This window comes from Siniperca chuatsi, linkage group LG10 (assembly GCF_020085105.1).
Source record: "Siniperca chuatsi isolate FFG_IHB_CAS linkage group LG10, ASM2008510v1, whole genome shotgun sequence".
NCBI classification, from domain to species: domain Eukaryota; kingdom Metazoa; phylum Chordata; class Actinopteri; order Centrarchiformes; family Sinipercidae; genus Siniperca; species Siniperca chuatsi.
Window position 1 is genome coordinate 20,525,465 of NC_058051.1, and position 23,007 is coordinate 20,548,471.

The 23,007-nt window shown below is 38.6% G+C and overlaps 2 protein-coding genes across 4 annotated transcripts in view; both read right to left on the reverse strand.

Moving 5' to 3' along the window:
• Nucleotides 1–2,111: 2,111 nt before the first annotated feature.
• Nucleotides 2,112–3,972, reverse strand: rh50 (Rh50-like protein). Its single transcript, XM_044211877.1, has one exon. It carries the CDS (start codon nucleotides 3,835–3,837, stop codon nucleotides 2,413–2,415), a length of 1,425 nt encoding a protein of 474 aa, XP_044067812.1. The 5' UTR covers nucleotides 3,838–3,972; the 3' UTR covers nucleotides 2,112–2,412.
• Nucleotides 3,973–8,345: 4,373 nt separating this feature from the next.
• Nucleotides 8,346–23,007, reverse strand: part of slc12a5b (solute carrier family 12 member 5b) — a 40,895-nt gene continuing 26,233 nt past the window's right edge. Inside the window, exons 5-26 of one of the 3 annotated variants that reach the window (XM_044211876.1) lie at nucleotides 20,663–20,717; nucleotides 20,443–20,573; nucleotides 18,019–18,266; nucleotides 17,721–17,932; nucleotides 17,466–17,633; nucleotides 17,279–17,377; nucleotides 17,080–17,137; nucleotides 16,092–16,266; nucleotides 15,819–15,937; nucleotides 15,562–15,660; nucleotides 15,008–15,127; nucleotides 14,692–14,796; nucleotides 14,425–14,593; nucleotides 14,104–14,299; nucleotides 13,164–13,333; nucleotides 12,920–13,051; nucleotides 12,637–12,744; nucleotides 12,207–12,323; nucleotides 11,712–11,878; nucleotides 11,469–11,483; nucleotides 11,234–11,367; nucleotides 8,346–9,047 (exon numbers count right to left, since the gene is read on the reverse strand). In XM_044211876.1, coding sequence (XP_044067811.1) covers nucleotides 8,956–9,047; nucleotides 11,234–11,367; nucleotides 11,469–11,483; nucleotides 11,712–11,878; nucleotides 12,207–12,323; nucleotides 12,637–12,744; nucleotides 12,920–13,051; nucleotides 13,164–13,333; nucleotides 14,104–14,299; nucleotides 14,425–14,593; nucleotides 14,692–14,796; nucleotides 15,008–15,127; nucleotides 15,562–15,660; nucleotides 15,819–15,937; nucleotides 16,092–16,266; nucleotides 17,080–17,137; nucleotides 17,279–17,377; nucleotides 17,466–17,633; nucleotides 17,721–17,932; nucleotides 18,019–18,266; nucleotides 20,443–20,573; nucleotides 20,663–20,717 — 2,889 coding nt within the window. In that variant the 3' untranslated portion in view covers nucleotides 8,346–8,955. Of the gene's footprint in view, nucleotides 9,048–11,233; nucleotides 11,368–11,468; nucleotides 11,484–11,711; nucleotides 11,906–12,206; nucleotides 12,324–12,636; nucleotides 12,745–12,919; nucleotides 13,052–13,163; nucleotides 13,334–14,103; nucleotides 14,300–14,424; nucleotides 14,594–14,691; nucleotides 14,797–15,007; nucleotides 15,128–15,561; nucleotides 15,661–15,818; nucleotides 15,938–16,091; nucleotides 16,267–17,079; nucleotides 17,138–17,278; nucleotides 17,378–17,465; nucleotides 17,634–17,720; nucleotides 17,933–18,018; nucleotides 18,267–20,442; nucleotides 20,574–20,662; nucleotides 20,718–23,007 lie in introns of all 3 variants that reach the window. The other 2 variants (XM_044211873.1, XM_044211874.1) reach the window with 2 other exon arrangements.

The following is a 23,007-nucleotide window of genomic DNA, read 5'->3' on the forward strand; positions in this document are numbered from 1 at the left end:
TTAATAGTAATCTAACAATATACTATATAACAGTATATATATAGTATTTCATGATGTATATACACTCACTGGGCCATTTCTGTGCATTGAGTATTTTTACATTTGATTCTTTAAATACATTTTCCTGATAATTTGTACTTTTACTCAAGTAACATTTTCAATGTAGGAGTTTTAGAGTATTTTTAGTGTGGTATTTGTATTTTTACTTAAATAAAGGATCTGAATACTTCCTCCACCACTGCAAACTATACAGTACCATACATTAAAGTACTAGTCCCTATACATCTCTTACAAATCACATCTGTGACAACAAATCTGTTCCAGACGACCTGTGAGGTCTTGGTGGGTCACATCACAGCGGCAGATCAGAAATGTAGAGGGAAAAACAGAAGAAAAAATAGTATTTACATATGATTATCTACTATGGTTACTGCTTGGATTTGCTAACTGTATGAAGTAGACAATCTATCTAAACAAGCAGAATATGTGAGATTTAACAAAAAATTCTCAAATCCTATAACTCCATAAATATGTAGGGAGTTAAATATAAAATTTCCTAAATATCTAGGGTTTAGTCTGAGTCAATATAGGGTCAAAACACTGAGAAGCCACCTTCAGTGTATGCATTACATCTTTATGCAAACTCCTAGAAAACTTTGACTGTGTTTTGCATGAGCCACTCAGACAACTTCTGTTATGATAGCATATTGTTAGAAATATAACACATAATAACACACAAATACCAACACATTGTGACCAGTCACCATAACCGGAGAACTAATTCTGACGGGACTATATTTCACTGTGATTGTACCTTACATGATTACATGTGACAAATAAACTTGATTATTGATCTAATTAGCAACGCTACGTAAATAGCGGTCGACGTTTGTCAGACTGTTGTAAAAGAAAGTCTCTCTTTTTCTTCCAGCTCTGCCAGCCCTTCACGCTTTACGTTATATATCATAAAACTGGTCAGATGTGTGCTAAAATGTAGGTGCAAGGCGATCACGAGCGGCAGATGTCGATCACCACAAAGCTAGTCATCCCCACTTCCGGTGTAGACCGGACGTTAAAAGACAAACTTGCGGAGTCGGAGCACTTCCTTGTTGTTGAAACGTATAAGATCAACATCGATTTTAGGCCCTTTGTATTTATTCGTTTGCTTTAGTGCTCTCTACAGGACAGTTGCCTAACAGCTTCTGGATACATTTTGCACAAATCGTCTCGTTGAAGAACAACCTTCCCCTTGTTCGCCCGTAAAACACTACTGAGGGCACAAACACCCAGAGACTTTGGAATCGCGCTTTTCCACGCGAGAACACAGTCAGCTTAGTTTGTTTCACGTCTCTGTGCCGCCATCTAGGGATTATTAAAAAGAAATGTCAACCTCCCGACAGTACGTTGACATCCAAAATGATAAAATGACTTGTCTCCTATCTTTAATTTTCTGTTGGAGATTATGCTAACACCTTATAAACCCAGGTTCACCCTTTAATGTAGTTTAAAATAATATTTGTCAATTAGTTTTTAGGTGTACTTATCTTACACATCAGTGTTTCATGTATGGTACAATTAACTGGTTACCACTTAACTCTAGGAGTTTTTAAATGCACTTCATATTTAGATCACCATACTCACTTGAACATACGCCACACCCTTTCTTTCCTGTGCCTTTAATTTCTAAAGAAATTTTAACTTTAAAGCACCATCAGACTGGAATAACTTGTCCAACTCATTGGCTCATCATGACTTCTTGGCTCAGATCTTCTTGTTCTTGTTTTTTGACTGTATTTACCTTCATCTTTCATTGCTGCCTTTGTTCTCATCTGTATTTTGTAGTACATAGGTTTATTTGTAATTTTTGGTCTGACAGTTTTTAATTTTTTTTTATTCCTAGTTAGTTTCATGTACATGATGCTTGTAATTTCCCTGCTTGCTTTTATGTGTTTTCTATATTAGATAGATTTTTTTGTTGCTTTTTATTTATTTAATTTTATTCTTTTAGTTCTTTTTAAATTGATTGTTAATGTCCATGATTTTGTGTCTGAATAGACCTCCTTGAAACAAGATGGTGGATCTCAAGGAGCTTATCCATCCAAAAATTAGCACACAGTTTGAAAAGAGTTTATTTCACATCACAAACATTTGACAAATTGGCCAAGAGAGCTAGAACACTCAATTTCCTTTCCTTGTTTGCATGTAAGACAATAAATAACACCATTACTGGTTGCATTAGACATTGTTGGACAGTGTCACTGCACTGGCCTTGTTTACAATGTAATGGATATAAACATTTAATTAATAGTAACGCACTGTTGAGTTATGGTAAATTACTTATAAAGACAAATATAGGCTTATTTACATTTTCGTCTTGAGTCAAATGCATTGACCACACTTGGCTGTTGCATGTCAGGCAGAAGAATCCTCTGTTGTAATTGTGTTATTGAGTTTAAGTGGTGAATCATAGTCCGGAGGGACATCAAAAAACAGCTCATCGTCAAAACAGAAATCGTCAGATGGTGATGCGAGGTACGGCAGCTTCAAGATGAAGCCTGTGAGGATGCCTCCCAGTGCTGACACTCCTATGGTGGAGAACACAGCTGCGACCTGAAAGAGAGCCTGTTCCCGGGCAGTCCTCCCCAACCCTGGCTGTAAACTGGGGATCAACATCTGGAGCTCTTGCAGCTTAGGGTCTCCTTCCACTGGTGCTCTGTGGGTAAAGATCTCATACAAACTGGGGCCGTAAACCTCCTCATTAGCCATCAGTATAGCACATATCCCTGCAGCACAGGATATGAGTCCTGTTAGACCATGCAAATTGTGTATTCCACACTGATCCTGGATCCTGAAGCGCCGCGCCAGGAAGGGACTCAAGTACTTGTAGCCTAGCATGCATGCAGTGCAGCCAATAATACCCAGAGCGTGCGCAGCTGCAGGCGATATCATCATATCCACAGTTGCCCCAACCGTCACTCCTCCAGCCAGGGTCACATTCTGAACATCGGCCATGGTGAGCTTACCGTTTTTGTTCAGCATGGCAGAGAGAGCGAAGGCTGTGAGCGTGGAGGCACTGAGGCCGATGAAGGTGTGGAGTATGGCTCTGTGCTGGTCGTCTCCTTTCAGGGTTAATGCTGAGTTGAAGGAGGGCCAAAACACCCAGAGGAACAAGGTTCCCATCGCAGACAGGATGTCAGACTGGTAGCTGGTGTTCTCCTTTGCATGGCCTTCATTTAGGCAAGGCCTGTACAGTACAAAAGTGACACCCAAGCCAAAATAACAGGCAAAGAGGTGAATGAGAATAGAGCCTCCTGCATCGTTGATCTTCAGATACTTGAGCACGGCCCATTCTGTGACTGCAAACAACGGCACTTCCAGCAGAGCCATGACCAGCAGCTGCAACGGACTTGTCTTCCCCAGCACCGCCCCGAAAGATATTAGCACCACAGCACAGACGAACTCTGCATTTATGAGGTTGATCACTCCGAGGTGGATCTTACCGTCATGGCTGAACTGGAAGTACCCCTGGACCAAAATGGCCCACTGGATGGCAAAAGTAGCCGTGAGGAAGTTAAAAACCATCCCCCCAAAGCCATAGAGTCGAAAAAATGCCAGTAGGCACCCAAAGCCGAGGAATATCATGACCTGTATGTCGGTAAAAAAAGGGTAATCCTTGTACACTGCATTGTCCATGGGGTTAGTCCTGTTGGTCTGAAATCTGGCATCTGTATGCTCATCGTAGGTGACAAAGGCAGCATACAAGGCAACAATAATCACCTCTGTGACAAACACAAACACAGGTAACCTCACTCGAAGGCTGGTCGACTGCGTCTTCATCCTGACAGCTCTTTGGAGCAAATGACCCTCATTTCTTTTGCAGCCTGGATTATCTCTGTTTAGATAAGACAGGCCAAAGGCATTGGTCAAGCCTGCTCTCTGTCTCTCTCACACAAACAAGCAATATTCTCCTCATGGAGAAATACTGCTGCATGGACTTTGGCCATTGTAATAAGACTTGTAACAGTTACATCAGCGTTTTTGTGATTATTGTATAGCACAATACAGTGTGGCTTTGCATTTATACATTCACAATAGCTTGTCTTGTAAAGTGCATATGCACTTGACATCAGAATCAATTTTTATCAGATAGAGATAACATTATTAATGCATTTACTACAAATGCGTGTCCTCTAACAAAGTTTAATGTTCTTACAACTTAAATATGCAATATAAGAATTTATATATACAGTAACATAGTTTATGTTGCCATTTGACTATCTGATTTAAACTGTAACGTTTTTGTCATGCTGTGATTTTGGCTGGCTAATTTCCATTTGGAAAAATTGTGAAAGAACGTTTGCTGACCTACAAACTGGCCTCTGAGTCAATCAGATGGGACATAATCTCTGTTAAATTATGGAGTCAGTGATATATGTTGCAATCAGTACAGTTCAGCATGTTTTGTCCAGATCAATCACTTTGACTGAAACATTTTACAAGAAGAAGGTTAAGGTGAGAACAGAAGACTGATATAACAGTTGATCTCCTACAGTACATTTATACCACTTCTTTGATAACACCTGATATCAAAGCTGATAGTCTTCTTACCATTTGACATAAAATGAAATTAAATTATTTCCCCCAATTTTCCCCCAGTCTCCTTATTTGGGAGTAGCTAAATCCTGTATTTGTGCCTTCAGTGGTGCATGTTTGGATTTGATATGATCTTTCTGACTGTAAATCAAGACTGCAGAAATGGGCAATGACAGTGCAAATAATTGTTTATTGTGAACACATTTATGTGCATTCTCTAAAATAGTAGAATAATCAACAGGTTATCTATCCTCAACTCGGCAAGTGATTTTATTTATGAAAGTTTGTACATACATTCATGGTCCCCAGAGGATAAATCTTGCTGACTTTGGTGACCTCCTGTTAACAAGTAGATGGATAAGTTTTCACTTATCCATCTACTTGATGGATTGACACAGAATTTTGGTTCCAAGAGGATGAATCCTAAAGACTTTGGTGAGCCCTTAACTTTTCATGTAGCACCATCATCAGGTCAAAATTTCAGTTTGTTCAATTCTTTGGTTTATGACCAAATATAGGCAAAACTAATGACATTCCTATCAGCCTCAGCTGTTCTTTGTGTTTGGTGCTAATTAGCAAATATTAGCATGCTAACACACCAAACTAAGATGGTAAACATGGTAAACATTATACCTGCTAAACATCAGCATGTTGGCATTGTTACTGAGAGCATGTTAGCATGCTGATGCTAGCATTTAGCTCAAAGAGCTGCTGTGCCTACATAAGTAGAGCCTCACAGAGCTGCTGTAGACCCTTAATTTGTTTCCTGTCACTTCAGAACAACATGACTACTTACTCTCGCATGCAAGTGGCTGTGGAAACTACTGCGGTCGTATCCCTAACAGAACACTGTAGCAAAGTTGCCGCCTTGCACATTATAGAAACTAGTTTGTGTCTAGTGCAATGCCATTTTAATTCAAGTATCACCAAATCTGTGAATGTGTATGACTGCTGAGATCAGTGATGTTGAGAAAGAGGAGGCATGTACAGTCAACATTTGGAAAATTACAAACCATTAAGTCAATACAATGCAGTTAATCTATAAGACACTGTAAGAAAAAAACGTCAGACACACAGACACTTGAATTGTCATTGTTGTATTAAAATGATTTTAATTTATTGCATTTTTGTGCAGACATATAAAATGGTTTCTTTAAACCATTACTTATACATACATAATTTTATAAGACATGGTAAAACATAAAACAAAATTTGTTTATCATTTCAAAAGACTGCCTATTTTATATCTATAAAACCTGTATTAACACACATTACACGTGTTATCTCTAAGCCTAAAATCACAGATCTATTTACAAATGTCCTATCTTCACTCTATCTTGCTGTTTAGTTACATACACTCACTCATACACATATCAGGTTCACACACAAACATACAGCATACAGGCATGTAGTCACAACACACACACACTCTCTGGGTGAGGGAGTTTAAAAATTGTGACTCTAAACTTATGCTTCACTGAGGGCTGCACAGATATTCACCAAAAAGAAGACATCAATATGTGTATGATGAGGTGAGGTCCTGTATATGCTACGCCATTGAAAACAATACATGTATACAATGAATCTGAAGGAAATTAGAATACTTACAAGTTCTTTTTGCTAGAAATTGATGAAGAATTTCCAAAGTATAATACTTTACGGCACTAAGAGGCCAAGGAGAAGAGGGAAATAAAATTAAACTACTGTATACACACATGTTTGGACAAAAACTTCCATCATAAACTATTAATACTAAACGCTTTGTATCCACACTGATATCATAAACTATGCACTTTCTGGGGCAAGATAATGTACACTGGCCTGACTCAAACATTTCATAGGTCATAACCTATGAAATGTTTGCAGTATCAGTTGATTTTGATGTGCATGAATTAATGTATGTTCAAAAATGACTAAACTATACACAAATAGAAACTAAACATCCATTGTATGCACACTCACACACAAAAACAAAATGTTGAGCGGTACTCAACATTACGGTATTAATAATCAGATTTAATGCATAAATCATGCTAAAATAGTTTAATATACACCTTTTGAGATTCCTCTAAACTCATCTGTAGGTATTTTTCTGTGTCTGCCTTGTTAACATCGCAGATAATTCCTTCACATTTTCAAATGGCGTGCATTAATATAGCAGCAATTGAACATTTTGAGTAGTTCGACATTTTGGAAAACATGCTTATTTGCTTTCTTGCTGAAAGTTAGACGAGAAGATTGATATTATTCTCATGACTGTAGAGTAAATATGAAGCTACAGCTAACAGCCGTTAGCTTAGCTTAGCATAAAGACTTGAAACAGGGGGAAACAGCTAGCCTGGCTCTGTCCAAAGATAACAAACTTCGCCTACCAGCACCTCTAAAGCTCACAAATTAACGTTTGTTGAAAAACCAAAGTGAAAAATGTTTTATGGGCTGGGCGGTTGTGTGCAGTTGCCAGGCAACCAGCCAAGACTCCAGGACGTTACTGCTCCCAGCCAAGAAGTACTCTGGCAGACATCCCCATGTGAGACGGCTATTTGTCATTTTTACACTTTGGTCAAATGAGATACAATTATTAATTAGTGAGTTTAAGAGGTACTATCCATGCTAGCTGTTTCCATTCTTTATGCTAAGCTAAACTAAGCTAAGCTAACCGTCTCTTGGCTCATCTAACTCTCTGCAAGAAATCAAACAAGCATATTTCCCAAAATGTTGAACTACTCCTTTAATACTGTGCCCTCACCATGCATAAAATACAGTATATTTCAAATTATTCAATGAATTCTGTTTCTAAACCTTTTTTTCTGAACCACACCATTAAATAAATAAATTCTTGGAGATAAAATTTATGACATATCATCGATGTGTATCTATGAACATCTTACACTGACTTATGTTGTAAAATGTCTATTTACAAACATAACAAATAATAAGAAGGTAATTAATGTTTTCACTGAACTGTCAAAATGAAAAATATAATCCTAGATTCATTAACTTTCTCTTTAACACTTAACACTATAATGTTTTATAAAAGTTTGAAGGGATGCTTGGTCCAAAATCTGTTGAAATTTTACATTTATATTCTACATTTATACATTATATATTGGCACATTTTGTTTGTAAGTAATCAGGAAGGAGTAGGGTTTGTTACTTAAACTGTTGTCAAGAGGATTTTTCTGAACCCAATAGAGAAAAACAAGTAATGTAAACAATTTTTATATAGAGATAAAACACAGATTTCATATGCCACTTGAAATCATGCAACAAAACCTGCTTTATCTTTTATATTTTGAGGAATTTACTCCAGATATTTTAATATGAAAACAACAGAGTGATAAAGATGCACCCTGATCAACTAGCACAACATTTACAACAGGACATTTTCTGGGCTCCCTGGGCATGCAGGGAAACATGGCTACATAACTGCAGAACACTGGAGGTAATACATATCAAATTATTAGTTTATTAATGTGGTTAGTTATTTTAATTTCTGTCAAGCTCTCTGCAATGAGAGAGTGATGCTGACAAATAAATAAACAGATCAAATCCATGCCATAACAAGGACGGGCCAGTGACGATACTGTTCTCATGATGTTCATGGCTGGGGCGTGAACTGCAAATCAAACATATATAACCCTACATATAACATAACCCTGCATTTTCACAGATGGTGTAATGTTAGAGGTTAGGGAACTAAAATGAGTGCAAACTACATCTGTTTGATCCAATTGCTCTTTGTTTCTTTTGGGAATTTATGTACATATTGATATACAGCTCCCACCTCTGCCTTTTTAATACTCCAATTAATTAATGTGAATTAATTAATCGGGTAGTGTATCGCATAGAACGATATTCATCCAACCTATTATACCTATTATAACCCTATTATAACTTGTGTGCGCCCGACCATACAATGAAAGACAAAAACAGATCAGGACAAAGACAGACATGATTAGATGAATAAATACATAAATAACATAAATTAGTAAATAACAGAAAATAAGAAGTTTCTCCTTTACAAGTGACCAGGAACAAAAGCGAAAGGACAGAAAGATGATTTAACATATCAGAAAAGGGAAAGAAATGTTTGAAAACCTTCCATTTTCTGAGAATAAGTGACATTTTTGGAGTCATTTTTGCAATCAAATTGTCAGAATTAACCATCAACTCATCTGCAGTTATCAACTGACCAGTCGAGAACAGAGAGGTGACTGTTGCACAATTCTTTGTGTACTCTAACGATTAAAAGTTTAAAGGAGTAGATGGTGGGTGAGGGTGTGGGAGGATTTTCCTGGAATAATACAGAGGGTGGAGAGGGCAGTGTCCATGTAGGTGCCATTAAAAGACCTTAAAAGCCCTTCAGGAATAGATGGTGATGACCTCACGTCCACCTCCACGCACTAGGAGGACACGATTGAGACCCTCAGTGAGCACCTCAAGGAACTCCATGTCTGAGAGACAATCACAGTGAAGGAATGTGGTTTTCTTACACTGTGTGTAAAACCAAGCAATATATTATACAACATGCTGTAGAGCAATGGTTCCAAACCTTTTTTGTCTGATGTACCCCCACAACACTGTCAGATGAACTCAAGTACCCCTTGATTGACGTGTACTCTTCAATGATTTCAAGCTGTATTAATTATATAAAAGTGGATATTGTTAAAATTATTTTTTTCATGCAACTGAACTGTCAATGTGTAGCTGCTGTTAGGGCAAGTTTACATTCAAATAACAACCACTGTGAGTTGCTGGACACTGGACGCTTCATTACTTTTAGCAATTTCGACCATTGTCCACTACTTTTAGCTAACAATTTTAACCATTTATCCTTTACTGTTAGTTAACAAGTTTTCCATTACTTTGAGCAATTTCATTTATCACCTACTTTTAGCTTTTATGTAATACTTTTAGCTAGGTATTTCAAACACATATACATTACTTTTGGCTATTAATGATTTCAACCATTCATCCACTACGTTTAGCTTTTTCACCATTTATCCATTACTTTTAGCTAATAGTTTCAACCATTTACCAATTGATTTTAGCTAACTATTTCAACTGTGTATCTGTTAATTTTAGTTAATGATCAATTTATCCACTACTTTTAGCTTTTCCACCATTTATCCATTATTTTAATCTATAATAATAATAAAACTTATTTATAGAGCACTTATCAAAACAAAGTACAAAGTGCTTCAGAACAAGAAAAATAAAATACCACAGTGAATGATGAAATATAAAGAAATAAAATACACAAAAGCAATAAAATAAACAGCCAGTTCAGGTGTTTTTAGAAGAGACTACTACATTTATTTTATAGGTATACTTGTTACTTTCAGATATCTTGTCTTCTACGGATCTTGAACTATTAATTCACACATCATTTTCTCTTGTCTAGATTATTGTAATTCCCTCTACACATGCCTCAGTCAAGCTGATCTAAATCGTTTACAGTTGGTTCAAAATGCAGCTGCCAGACTACAAACTAGAACTAGCCGTCTGCCCCACATTACTCCTGTTCTTGCATCCCTCCATTGGTTTCCTTTATAATTCAGAATAAACTACAAGATCCTGTTGATTACATATAAAGCACCAATTACTCCAATCCTCAAATCGGGGCGTTTTATCCATCCTCAGCTACAACTGCAAAACAAAAGGTGATTGTGCCTTTGCTGTTTTAGCCCCAGCCCTCTGGAATCATCTTCCCCAATCTATCAGATTTATATCTTTATAGGCAAGCCTTTTTTTATAGATCTCCATCCTTGTCTTATGTTTTGTTCTGTTTTAGTTTGGTTTTGTGCTGTTTTATATTGTATTGTGTTCATTTATATTTTTCGTGTGTGTGTGAAGCACTTTGCAACTGTGTGTTACAAGGTGCTATATAAAGCATATAAAGCTTTACTTACTTACTTACTTTGCAGAAATGGATTTTACATTTTTACATTAATAAGTATATTTTCCTGATAATACCTCTGTACTTTAACTGAAGCAAAATTTGAATGCAAAAGTTGAGCACTTTTACTTGTAATGGAGTACTTTTACATTGTTGTATCAACACTTTTAGTTTAGTAAAAGATCTAAATACTTCCACCACCGTGTATGGAAATGTAATGTGCAAAACAAGAATCAACATGGGCAACACTGTCAAGGTAGTGAGTAAAATCTGGTAAAATCTCGCTGGTGAGCAGCAGCCTTCTTTTTTTGAAATCTTTAGCTGGTAAATCACACAGAAAGCTGAATCCATCTTAGCAAATCGCGGGCCATCCTCTTTTTAAGGATTTCTCCCCTCTGGTCAGAGATACATGTTCCTGAAAATTAGGTGCAGAGGTTCAAGTTTTCATTTATCCCAGGTGCAATTACTACTCTTATAATATCTTAATTCTAAGATATGATAAACTGACAAAATCCATATTATTGTTGCAGTTTTTCTTTGCTTGTATCACCTGAACCTTTTATTGTATTCTGTATGCATTTATAGTGCCAGCACTTTTGATGTCTTCAATTGTCTTATAGTGTTTTCATTGTGTTTATGTTTTTATGCTGCCTTGCTGCAAAAAGAATTTTCTCTTGTGGGACAAAAAGGATCTGAACTGATATATGGCATACAGTATCTTGTATGTATGATGTAGGATACAATTTTCATTGCCCACACGGTTCTTGGGTGGTCCAGGCATGTTGAGCAGGACAAGTTTTGCCTCCTTGGACTTCTTCGTGATGACCTCATTGAGCCGCATTGCTGTATGCATGCGCCTCACATCGATCTGGTTCCTGATGCAAGAAACATTGGGCCACATTGGGTTTGGTTTACAAATCAGTCTTTTAGCTGCTCAGCTCACGCAGTATGTCTCGCAAAAAATGTTAATACTTACAAGTTCTCCCATTCCCTGCAGCAGCATGTTAGGAGGGAAATAATTATGGTGAAATACATACAGGACATGTGCTCACACAGAAAGTTTTGTTTGTCACATGCGCGGCACGAAATGTATCTGTTTAAACCCTGGAACATGGGTCGATATACACAAATATTTACCACTGACCCACGTCCCTGTGTGCATGTCACGTGTCATGTCTGCGTCCTCTGCAGTATGCTGAGCTGAGTGAAACTAACTCACGGCTTCATGTTGAAGAGGTCTTTGCCCGTCTCCGGGTTCACCGCTAAAAGGGTCTGCCCCTTGTCTGCACCCTTGTTGTCTGTCCAGGTGGCAGCACCCCCTGCAGGCCCAGTGGGAGACGTGGGGCTGGTTGGTTTGGAGGCGTTCTTACTGTGGATCAGCTGTACCTGTTTTGGGTTGGAGACAGCCACAGACTGAGAAAGGGACACCGTGACGTGACAGTGTGACAGGGTGAAAGAGAGAAAAGAGACACCTGTCAGTATAGGTGAAACTCTGGAAGTGGCCAGTGGCCAGTGGGAAATCACTGAGCAGCCACAGGAAAGAGCAAAAACGTTGCTTTGATAGCTGCCCTTGTGATGAGATAAAACATAATAGTACAAACAGAAGATTCTGTCCAAGCTGGAGCACAGAGGGACAACCGGTGTGGAGGGGACGAGGACAGAGGCACTGTAAATAAACAAGTTACTTCTCCTAAAAGGGCTATAGCAGCATTACCTCGTCTTCTGATTTTTCTGCCTCGCTGGCTCCCTCCTCAGCACTGTGCTGGGAGTGCAAGGCAGATGGGTTTTTACGCCGAATGGACCCACGGGAAGAATCTGTAATGCTCTGGATCTATAGTTAGAAAAAATAGTGAGGAAATGGATTAGGTTCAATTTGTAATTTCCCTATGGAATTCATTCTTTCTTCCCTCAAATCAGTGAAAACAAGTCCAGACACCAACACCTTATTATAAACCAATTCCCTGTCCTAGCTGATATTTGGAGCGCACAAAGTAATAATGGAAATGTCAAAATGAATGTCATGTTCTTCAGGGGCCTATGTTGACTAAAATTTCAGGTTGCTCCATTCAGTAAAATATGATATGAGCCTTCTTTAGGTACTAAGGTTTCTCCAGTTTTGTGTAGTACAAACTTTTCTGGTTTACCTCTCTCTCCATCTCATTCTTGGTCAGATGCATCTGTTTGAGGATCTGTGATCGTTGTTCCATTACCAATGTCTTCTCATAGGTGTAGGCTGAGATGTCACCATCATGCTTTAAAGTGAAAAGAAATGTTTTCATATATAATGCAGTTGTCAAGTACTGAAACAGGAGTCATAAAGTTTGGTTCTATGGATTAAAAAGTGTCTTTATCTATTTCCAAAACAAAAATCCTCTCCCTGCACGATTTGTTTGTGAACTCAGATTATGTGTCAGACAAGTCTCTCACCATCTCCACCACTTCCACCTCAGCATCGATGCGCAGGTGATAGAGGAAGGTGATGAGGTCTTTCTTCATCTGGATGCTATTGTCATCCATCTGAGCCACAGTGAAAATGCGCATCTTGCACTTCCTCCACACCTACGGGACAAAACAAGAACATTCACAGATAATGAACAAAATGTCAGTGTTCTTTTTAACGCACTACACTGTGTCCTTTGTGACTTTTATTTAATAGTGTCTTGTTTCCCACCTTGTGCTGGCGCAGCAGGAAGGGCAGAAGCATCAACATGCCTCCGTCATGGACAATCCACCACACATCTATGTGACCTTCAGTGAAGCGCTCTCCATTGGACGGGTAGCTGGAGATATTCTTAGGAACCAACAAGGCCATACTGGCTACAGTCGTCTCTCTGACCACCTCTGCAGAGGGACAGAAGAAAATGAATTTGTTATCAAATATAATGAAGGGCCTGGGAAAAGGTTACCTCACTTTTATTTGTTTAAATCATCCCATTAGACAGGATGGAAGGATATTTAGTAAAATAAACATTTTTTTTGTTGATAGTGTTAATTGTATATAAAAATATCAATCCATACTGGATTATTGAGGCTGATATTGATATTTGAGAGTAAAAAAATCTGCTAACAATATAGCAGCCATAACATAAACACTTAATGAACAAATATTTCTGATAAGGAACCCTTAAATTTGGTTATTTAAGAATCCTGATCAAGATATGTACTGAATTGAACATTTTACAGTTAAAATGAAAAATAAACTTCAGTGCTCTCTGATGGACAAACTATGTAACGGCGACACTGTTTCTAAATGACCTCAAACATACTTATGAAACAAAATTTATGCCGATACTGATATATCTGTGGTAATATATTGATTAGCCTCTATTAAGGTCAAATTAAGTTGATTAGTCATTTGCAAGTTCATTGCCTTTACTTGCTACTACTGTCTCAAAGGCCTTCACCTGGCTTCCTATAGCACGTTCAACCCTCAACAGAGGACAAAGAAAAATCCAAGTCCAAGAAAAATCTCATGTTCAAAAATTTGAAAAATCTTTGGGCAGACTATTCAGAGTGGGACTATTCTACTATCTGGTCAGAGATGTTTGAATGGATGAGAGAGAAATCACATAAAACTAACATACATTAACTAATAGTGACTTAAGACTTACCAATAAAGTTCCTAAACTGCTGGTGGTACTCTGGCTGTTTCCAGTTTCGGGGCCAGCTGACCATCACAGTGTTGTGCTTCAGACCTCCCAGCCCGCCAACCTGGATCAGGTGGGACGTCCCATCTCTCAGATTGGAGGAGATGACCACCTGAGAGAAGCCTTTCACCTTCTCTGTCTCCATCAGCTTACGCAAAGACTACAAATACACAGAGAGGGGGAACTAACAGCTGTTAGTCTGTGAAAAACTTTGTATTGTATTATAAACTGTGTTTGTATTGTGTATTGTGTGTTTGCAGACACAGTAAGAGTTGCGAGACGGACCTGATCTGCCCTCTGGGCCTCAGTATAGTTGTCAAGGAAGGTTCCTTGAACTGAGGTGCCAACGATGGTCAGACCCTTCCCTGCTTTCAGCTGATTGGTCAGAGAGAGCAGACGAGGCTGCTCTACGTTCTGCTCAGCATCCACACTCACCAGAACCAGGATCTGAGGTCTGACAAAAAGCACAGCACCAAAAGATTGTGTTTTAAGTTCAACAGATGATATAAGCTGAATTGTTACAGTTTAAAAGTTGTAGATGTGTGGACTGACCTCCAGTTCTTGGTATGTGGCGGTCCCTCCTCCAGCCTCATGAGAGCGAAGCGTGCAGCGCTGAGAGAGATCCCACGTATTCCATCACCCCACTCCTTCTCAGCTCTGTGATACAGCACATTAATGGGTTGGCATGTGATATATGTACCATGATGTATGCGCAATAGCATTTATGGTAAATTAAAGCAAGCCCAATCCATCACTGTTGTTCATCTAAAACAATTACCACTGGCAGAATAATTGGATGTTGGCTGCTGCAATGCAATCTTATTCTTGTTTTTGGTCTAAGTCCTACGCGGTTATGATGATTACTTACCCACAAAACTCAATGTATTTGTAGATACAGGTGGCGATGCCCATGGCGACTATGGCGTAATACCAGGAACAGATGAACATGAGCGACAGGCACAGGCTCATACCCAAGAAAGACAGAGCCCTGCAGGGGACAGGAAGTCACACGTTTGCTTTAAATGGGAGTTTCTGCCAGCTTCACACCGCTGGCTGCAACACAGCTTGTAGATAGAATTTTTTTATTTAGTTTGCTGCTGCTTAACTCATGCTGGAATACAGCTTCCCATGGTGATTCAGGTGAACACAGCACCAGTTAATATAGGCAAAAAATTTGATCTCCCAGGTGCCTGCTGTTAATGAGAATATTTTTGACTGCTGCAATTTGTGAAAAATGCAGGCAAAGTTAATGGGTGCTACTGAGCTGTTCTCTTCTGAGCATGGTTTGATAGCAGATGTCATGAAAATAATAACCCTTTATTACACAACAGCTTTCAAAACAAAATCAAAAAGTGTTTCACGCATTCAATGGCTCTGATATGTATGTATGTTAAGATTTTTAACACTGATACACAAGCTCACCAGTGGTAAAACTTAAAGCGCGGCCTCCAGTTTGGCGTCCTGAGCAAAGTCTGCAGCGCACAGGCAAGATTGACAAACATGTAGCACATCAGGAAGAACCTAAAGAGAGAAGGATGGAAGAAGGGAGAGAGGAAGAGAGCAAGAGAAATATACACAAAAGAAAAAAGACAGTGAGACATAAAGAAGGATCCTAACTGCAGTGGGCCTGCACAACAATGAACATACACACAGTGTGTGTGAAGTTACAGTGTACTTACATGGAGAGGATAGGTGCGACTGCATCCAAGGAGGCAATGATAATGCCAATCTCACAAATGCTAGCTGTGAGCAGAAGGGCCCAGGTGGGCTCCCCATTGGCTTTGCCATGCCCAAACACCTGCAGCAACATCAAATGATCAAATTAAATCACCTTCTTGGACAGTAAGTGCTATACTAATAAAGTATAGGATTTTAATAATGCAATAATTGTGATTGTTTCTGCAGCCTAAAGCTACAGAAAATACAAATTTGAATGCCACATATGTACCCACTCGAAGAAATGGGATGATGCCATCTCGAGCGATGGCCTGTAGGAGACGTGGAGCTCCAGTCAGACTCTGGAGCCCTGCTCCACAAGTTGAGAAGAATGAGCCAAACACAATGACCCATGGAGATGGCCATGCCAGAGTCCCAATCACCAGGTTACCATTGACCCCTTCACCAAACCTGTGGAGAGAGGTGAAGACAAAATACTCCAAAGCTGTAACACACACTAACTTGTTCACCACTCATTCCATCAGATAATCTGTATCTAATAATCTAGTAACATCTATTTAATGTTGTTATACTGTTACATGACCAGACATATGACCATTTGCTAAACCCCGCTCACTTAGTTACTGTTGCTAAGCATGTCAAGCATTTGTTCTTGTAGTTATGGAGTTTACAAAACAGGGGACAGATTAACCTTAGTTAACTTTTTAACTTAGACATCTTTTGAAACAATGGGTGCTTGATTTCACACAGAAGTAAACAAAAGCAGGCTTCTTATCTCTAGCTGGCGACCGGTCGATTTTGTCATCTGAATGTCAATGGTCAGTTGTTTTGTCAGCTGTAGCTCGCAAGCTAACTAATTAAGCTAACGTTAGCTCCATGAGTTGGTTGAAAACACTTGTTCATATTTTCAATATTTATGGCTTTGGAGAGGGTAAAAAAAGAAGCTAAAAGAAAAGAAACTACAATCCAAACTATCGACCGACTACAGCCCCATAAACACGGCGTCAACGTGCAGAGAAAACCAAAACATTTGAGGCCTGCAGTACTTAGCTACTGTTGTTAAGCTATGATTGGACAATTGATATTTGGGGAGGGGTTTAGCGAGCGGTCAATTCTTTTGTTGACATAATTTGAATATGGACTTTGATTTAAAAAACAACAACAATAATAAATAACCCCAAACCTAATGATGATGATGATATAATAATAATAATAATAATAATAATATATAATAAATGTACACAAATACATAATTAGACTTACTTGTCCCTCAGGACTACTCCTTCTATACAGGCACCAAACAGCACCACACAGGACATGTCTGGGGAAAAGCTGTTAAGAAAGGTATTGTTGGAAATGTTTGATCCAAACATTTTGATATCAGATTATATAAAAGTCATCAGTCAGCACTTTCAGATCCACACAGTTTCTGTTTTATCGACCTCGGCTCAGCAAAGGATACACACAGTGGATGTGGTGGTAATGGCTGCAATCGTGCCGATGGGGATCGATTTCTGAGCATCACGCAGGTCTCCAGAGCGGTTGGAGCCGGCCATGATACCTGTGAGTGGAGCAAGATGAAATGAGCAGGAGCTTTGTGCTTTTACACCCCTTCAGACATCACTTCAAAGGGCCTATCTGTTGCTAACCTGTGACAGATGGGAAGTATATCCCGACCAGCAGGGTGAAGAAGCTGGTGATGTCAGCCAGGACGTAGCGGTTGGAGCTGGTTGTGGGACTGTCTGGATCCGTGTCTGATGCAAGCCCACGCTTCTCCAGGAACATCCCTTTTTCCAGGTAGTTACCAAACAGGTTCTCTAAAAGACAGAGGAGCATTTAAATGAGCATGAGGTAGATTGATCTTCAGAGGGTATTGTCATTTACATAGATAAGGCATCTCTTACCTGCCAGGATGCCACTAGTGACCCCTGGGATGCCCTGTATCTCTGTGACATTGTTGTTGGTAAAATATTCATCACAAGTGGCATTGAGATTCTCAGAATCACAGAAGGAACTCCACAGTTTGGTGGTGACAGTTTCATTGTCTATTTCGATGACCTTTGCACAGACGTCATATCCTTTAGAAACAAGAGTTCGATTTCCCAGGAGGCAGACACTGTAACGAAAGTCAACACAGGTGTCAACGTCACATATCCGGATCATCACCGGAGACTTTGACCAGTGAATGAACAAGTCACTTACGGGAAGACAGGGGGGTCGATGGCGGTCTTGATGACTCCGGCATAAACAGCCACGATGGAGAGGATGACACAGGCCAGGAAGACCAGTGCCAGCTTGTTCACATATTTGACCCCCACAAACACCACCAGTGCCATTAAGCTCAGTACAATGGTGCCGTACACCCGCATGTTGTTGAGGAGCGCCGCCTCTGCCTCCGGCCCCTCCAGGCCCTCAATTTTGAAGATGGCTGCCTGAGGAATGATATAAATCTGAAAGAATGGAAAGATGGAGGGAGAAAGATGGAGGCAGAGGACGTAGAGGGAGGACAATACGGCAAGGTATGGTAGAGTATGGTTACATTTGGTCACCACTTCAATGCAGAGCTGCCACAGTGAGACATAAGTGAGACAATAATGTTCACAATACCTTGTTATAATGTGAAAATGTTCTTGTTTTAACTGTCTGTTCAAACTAGAGCTGAAATAATTCATTAATTGATTGGTCGATCTACAGAAAATACTTTGATACTTGATTTTTGATCATTTTGGTAGTTGATTAATCATTTCAGTAATTTTTCAAGCAAAAATGTCAAAATCGTCCTGTTTAAAGCTATTCAAATGTGACTGTCTGATGCTTTTGTTTGTCATATATGATAATAAACTAAATATTTTAGGGTTTTGGACAGTTTGTCAGATAAAATAACACATTTGAATATGTTAACTTGGTTTTGAGAAATTGTGATAGGCATTTTTCACTTAGACCACAAAAAGGAAGACTTGAGCATTTTATTGTATAGGTTCATTCAAATGCTCCATTTCTGCAGCATAGCAATTTAACGCTACTTTACTTGTGTACTTTACAAGGCATTTTTTTCATTACAGTGAGGAGACTTTATTGTTATAATGGTATACTGTGCTGTGATAATGACAAAATCAGATTTTTTTTTTCTAATGATGCCATTGCTGCTTGATGTTTCTATTGGTTCCAGTAAAGCTAACTGTGATATTTCATACAGAGTTGTGAAGTGGGAGGAGCCGCTAGTTCCAAAAGTGTTTTTCCCCACTCTGAATTCCCATTTCAAATTTTTCTTTAAACACTATCTCACTGTTAATGTTAAATATGTAATGATCATGTGGGTTTTTGCTATGGCCACCGGTTTTAATTATTTCAATTTTGTTTGTGAAATTTTGTTCGTGAGTTTGGCATGGTGGACGGCTCTAAATACTACACCACCTATAATCCTCAGCTGCAGTTTCCATGGAGAAGAAGCCATTCAGAGGTGCGAACCAGAGCGGTAGCGAATTCAAAACGCTTCACTGTTGCGGTTGGGAACAAAACCCGCCAACATAGTTGCTGAATTCATCCAAAATTAACCCAGAATTTAAAAGTGAATTGTTGAATTTTCTCAACACCGTAATATTTTTTCCTCCAAAAGACTTTTGTCGATCCAACACGTTTCCCTTTCATCACAATCAAAGTGGTAAACATTGTAAATGGAAAGTACAATCAGTCCTTCAGAAAGGAAAATAAAGAAGAAAAACAATGAAACAGAATACAATAAATTTAATTAAAAAGAAAAAAAACAAGGCGGATTGAATTCTAATTGTTTTCAAAAATGTAGTTCTAACATTTAATTGTGCATACTAAATTTCAGAGAGTTTATAAAATATGTAAAATCATGAAGAAAAAGAGAAAATATTGGTAATCTTTTAGAAAAATGACATTTTGTGAATGAGAAAGTCAACATTTTATCAAAGAAGTGGTTAATCTTTTGAATAGGAAGAGTTTCATGCCGATCCAAGCTGTGGAAGTGCTCCAACTGTGAGTCTTGTAACATTGTCTATGGGGAAAATGAATGGGACTTTTACTTCCGGAATCAGGGGTGCCTGAAATAGCTCCCCCTACAACGCTGTTATTATCTAATGCTAATTATTTAGCTCACTGTAACTACAATACTCCATTTTAAAATCCTAATTTTAATAACTGTTAATAAACCCATAGTCCACATGGCTTGGTAGAGCAGATCTTATTTCTTTTATGTGCATCCTAAATGATCATCATGATTTTATTGTCTGTTGGAGCATCGTGTTGTCTTGCCACAGATTAAAGGCAGGACCAGATGTGAGCTGTTTCATAGCAGACATTTTGACATGTTTTAGCAGGAAAATTACAGGTGTAACCAATAAAATGAATAACGCAGCTGTTCCATTTAAGCATCCCTGTAGTCACACCAGTTAGCCAGCAGCATACACAATAACAGAACCGTGGAACTGACACAACTCAAAGAATTTACTCTTAATTCATTTGTTTTTAGTTACACTTTTACTGCTATGACATGTCACAATGTGTGAGGTGAAAAAGGCCTATATAGACAACATATAAGGCTGTAAGGACAATATGCAAAACAATAAACATGTGAGTTATTTGATAATTAAGGCTACTTACCAGCAGAATTTCAATACAGCCAAGAATGTACATGGCACCTGCAAAAGTGGTGCCTAAGTAGAAGCAGATCCCGACAGCTCCACCAAACTCAGGCCCCAGGGAGCGAGAGATCATGTAATATGAACCTCCAGCTGTGAGTCACAAACACACACAAGGGTCTGTGCACTGTTCTGTCACACACAAACACGCTATAATACATTGACCTCAGATGTCCACTCACCTGGTACGACTCCATTTGTTGCAATGGCACTCATGGAGATGGCTGTGAGCATCGTCTGAAAAAAAGCAGCACACAACAGAGGAGGGTCACAGGAGTCTGAAAGGCAGCAGGTGGGCACGTCAAATTAACTATGGCTGACAGCGAGGCCTTAATGAACCGAGGAGGTGAGCAGAGAAAAACATCCAGCAGCACAAGAGTCTGACTCATCTGGTCATGTTGAATTGTTCATCACAGGGATGACTACATGGCTGGTTAGGCACATACTGTCCCTTCACTGGATGGGAATATGCTCATCTGCAGCCAGAGGCAGAAAGGAACTGATCACATTTACTAAACACAGTACTTTTGTTAAGTACACTTTTAAGGAACTCGAGTATTTCCATTTTCTGAGACTTTTATTCCACTACATTTTAGAGGGAACTACTTTTTCACTACTACAGCCGGTTCAGAATGCTAAAGCAATACTCACAAGATCCAATAGATTGCTTATAACCAATTTTAGCATTTCTACATTGTTGCCTGTACATTTTAGAATAAAGTTTCGGATTTTGTTTGTTATATTTCGAACCTGTTAACCTCATAGTAGTGTAGCCTGAGATCCTCTGGTAGAGCACTATTAGTAATTCCCACGTGGAGGCTGAAAACCAAATAAGACAGGGGCTTTGTAATCAGGCCACCTCGACCCTGCAACGACCTGCTGGAGGAGATCAGGCAAGCCAGCTCTTCATTTAAATCTCTCCAAAAAACACACACAGTTTTAGAATTGCATTTTGAAAATATGTTTAAAATGTGCTTTTACTGAATTTGTTCTGTTAAATTGCACTTTTTTTGATCGTATTTATTTTATTAAACTATAAATTTCTTGTGTGCTTAATTTGTGAAGGACATTGTATCTTGTTTTGGAAAAGTGCTATATAAATAAATTAATATTATTATTCATCTGATTACTACAGTTACTAGTTAGTTTGCAGATTTTACATTCAACAGGAAGTAAACTCATAAAATATTACCAATATTTTTCCTTCCTTCTTTTCGTCCTCCAAAAAAAATCCTCTAACGTGACCAGGACGCTCTTGAAAAAATCTTGATATTAATAGAAACATTTGTGGTAAAATAAAGGTGTAATAAAAACTTTTCACCTGACAGCAAAACTTTACTCTACTGTTCTTGGAGTACTGACTGATGATACATATTCAATGTATTTTAGTAAAAATTTGAGTTTAGGACTTTCTGTAATTGGGGCATTTTATATTGTAGTGCTGATACTTAGTTGCTATGAGCAATACATTCATGTATAAACATTATACACACTGGAAGGCATTCTGCCTAAAGGGTCCACCAAAACATTCACTGGATAATGACTAAGGATCCAGGTGGAAGTGAAATGCTCCCAAATGCAGCTCATGTATATGAAGTTATAAATTACTTATAAAGCATTTAGATTACCGGGTCAAAACAGGATTTCAGCAGGATTGACTTAAAACGGAGGCCTTTCAACATCAACAAACAAATTCACAATGGAAGCAGTATGCAAGATATCTTTACAGGGACACACACAAGTTCTACAGACCCTGTTCTGGTCTGCAGATTACACACTTCTAACAGGGATTGCCTAAACATGATAAAGTGAGAGTGGAAGTGAAGTATTTTTTAGGAATACTCAGGGTGAGTTGAGGAGATATAAAACCTGTTTAAGAATATGTGACAAGCTACTTGACATTTAATACTGCTAGTTTTTTAGTATTTCATTTTCCACTTACTAACGTAATCCCTTCCTGCATGCCGAGAATATTCCTGAATACACGGGCATTTGACCAGGATGTTCAAGCAGCTCTGATTAGGTTTTTTTTCTTGTTCAACCAAAAACTGTTTCATGAAAATCTCCCTTTTCAAATTCATCATAGTAAAAGTACTGATGATGTTGAGTCTTTCTTTAGTCTTCTTCATGCTGGATGGGATTTAAAGCAGCGAACAAGAAGTATGTTATTAATTATATTTTTTAAACCTGGTTGTTGACAGAACAGCAAAATGACAGATTCCAACAGGGGAGAGGTGGTGGTGGTGGTGGGGTGTTTGGCAGACCGCCTTATGCCAGGATTTACTATGTCACCTTCAGCATCTGTGCAATGCAAATTATAATTATACAGCTTGTTATATATTATAACAGCCTGTAGTTTAATCACAAATGCCCCTAATTGGGGGTGTGTGTGTGCTGAGGAACCACTTTAGATTAATTTATTCTTGTGGATGGATTTTTACAGCTTTACAACCCTGTATTAAATTTAACAGCCGTGTTTTAATGTAACATCTGTTTTCTGACCACAGCCGTTAGTTACGGAGAGCAG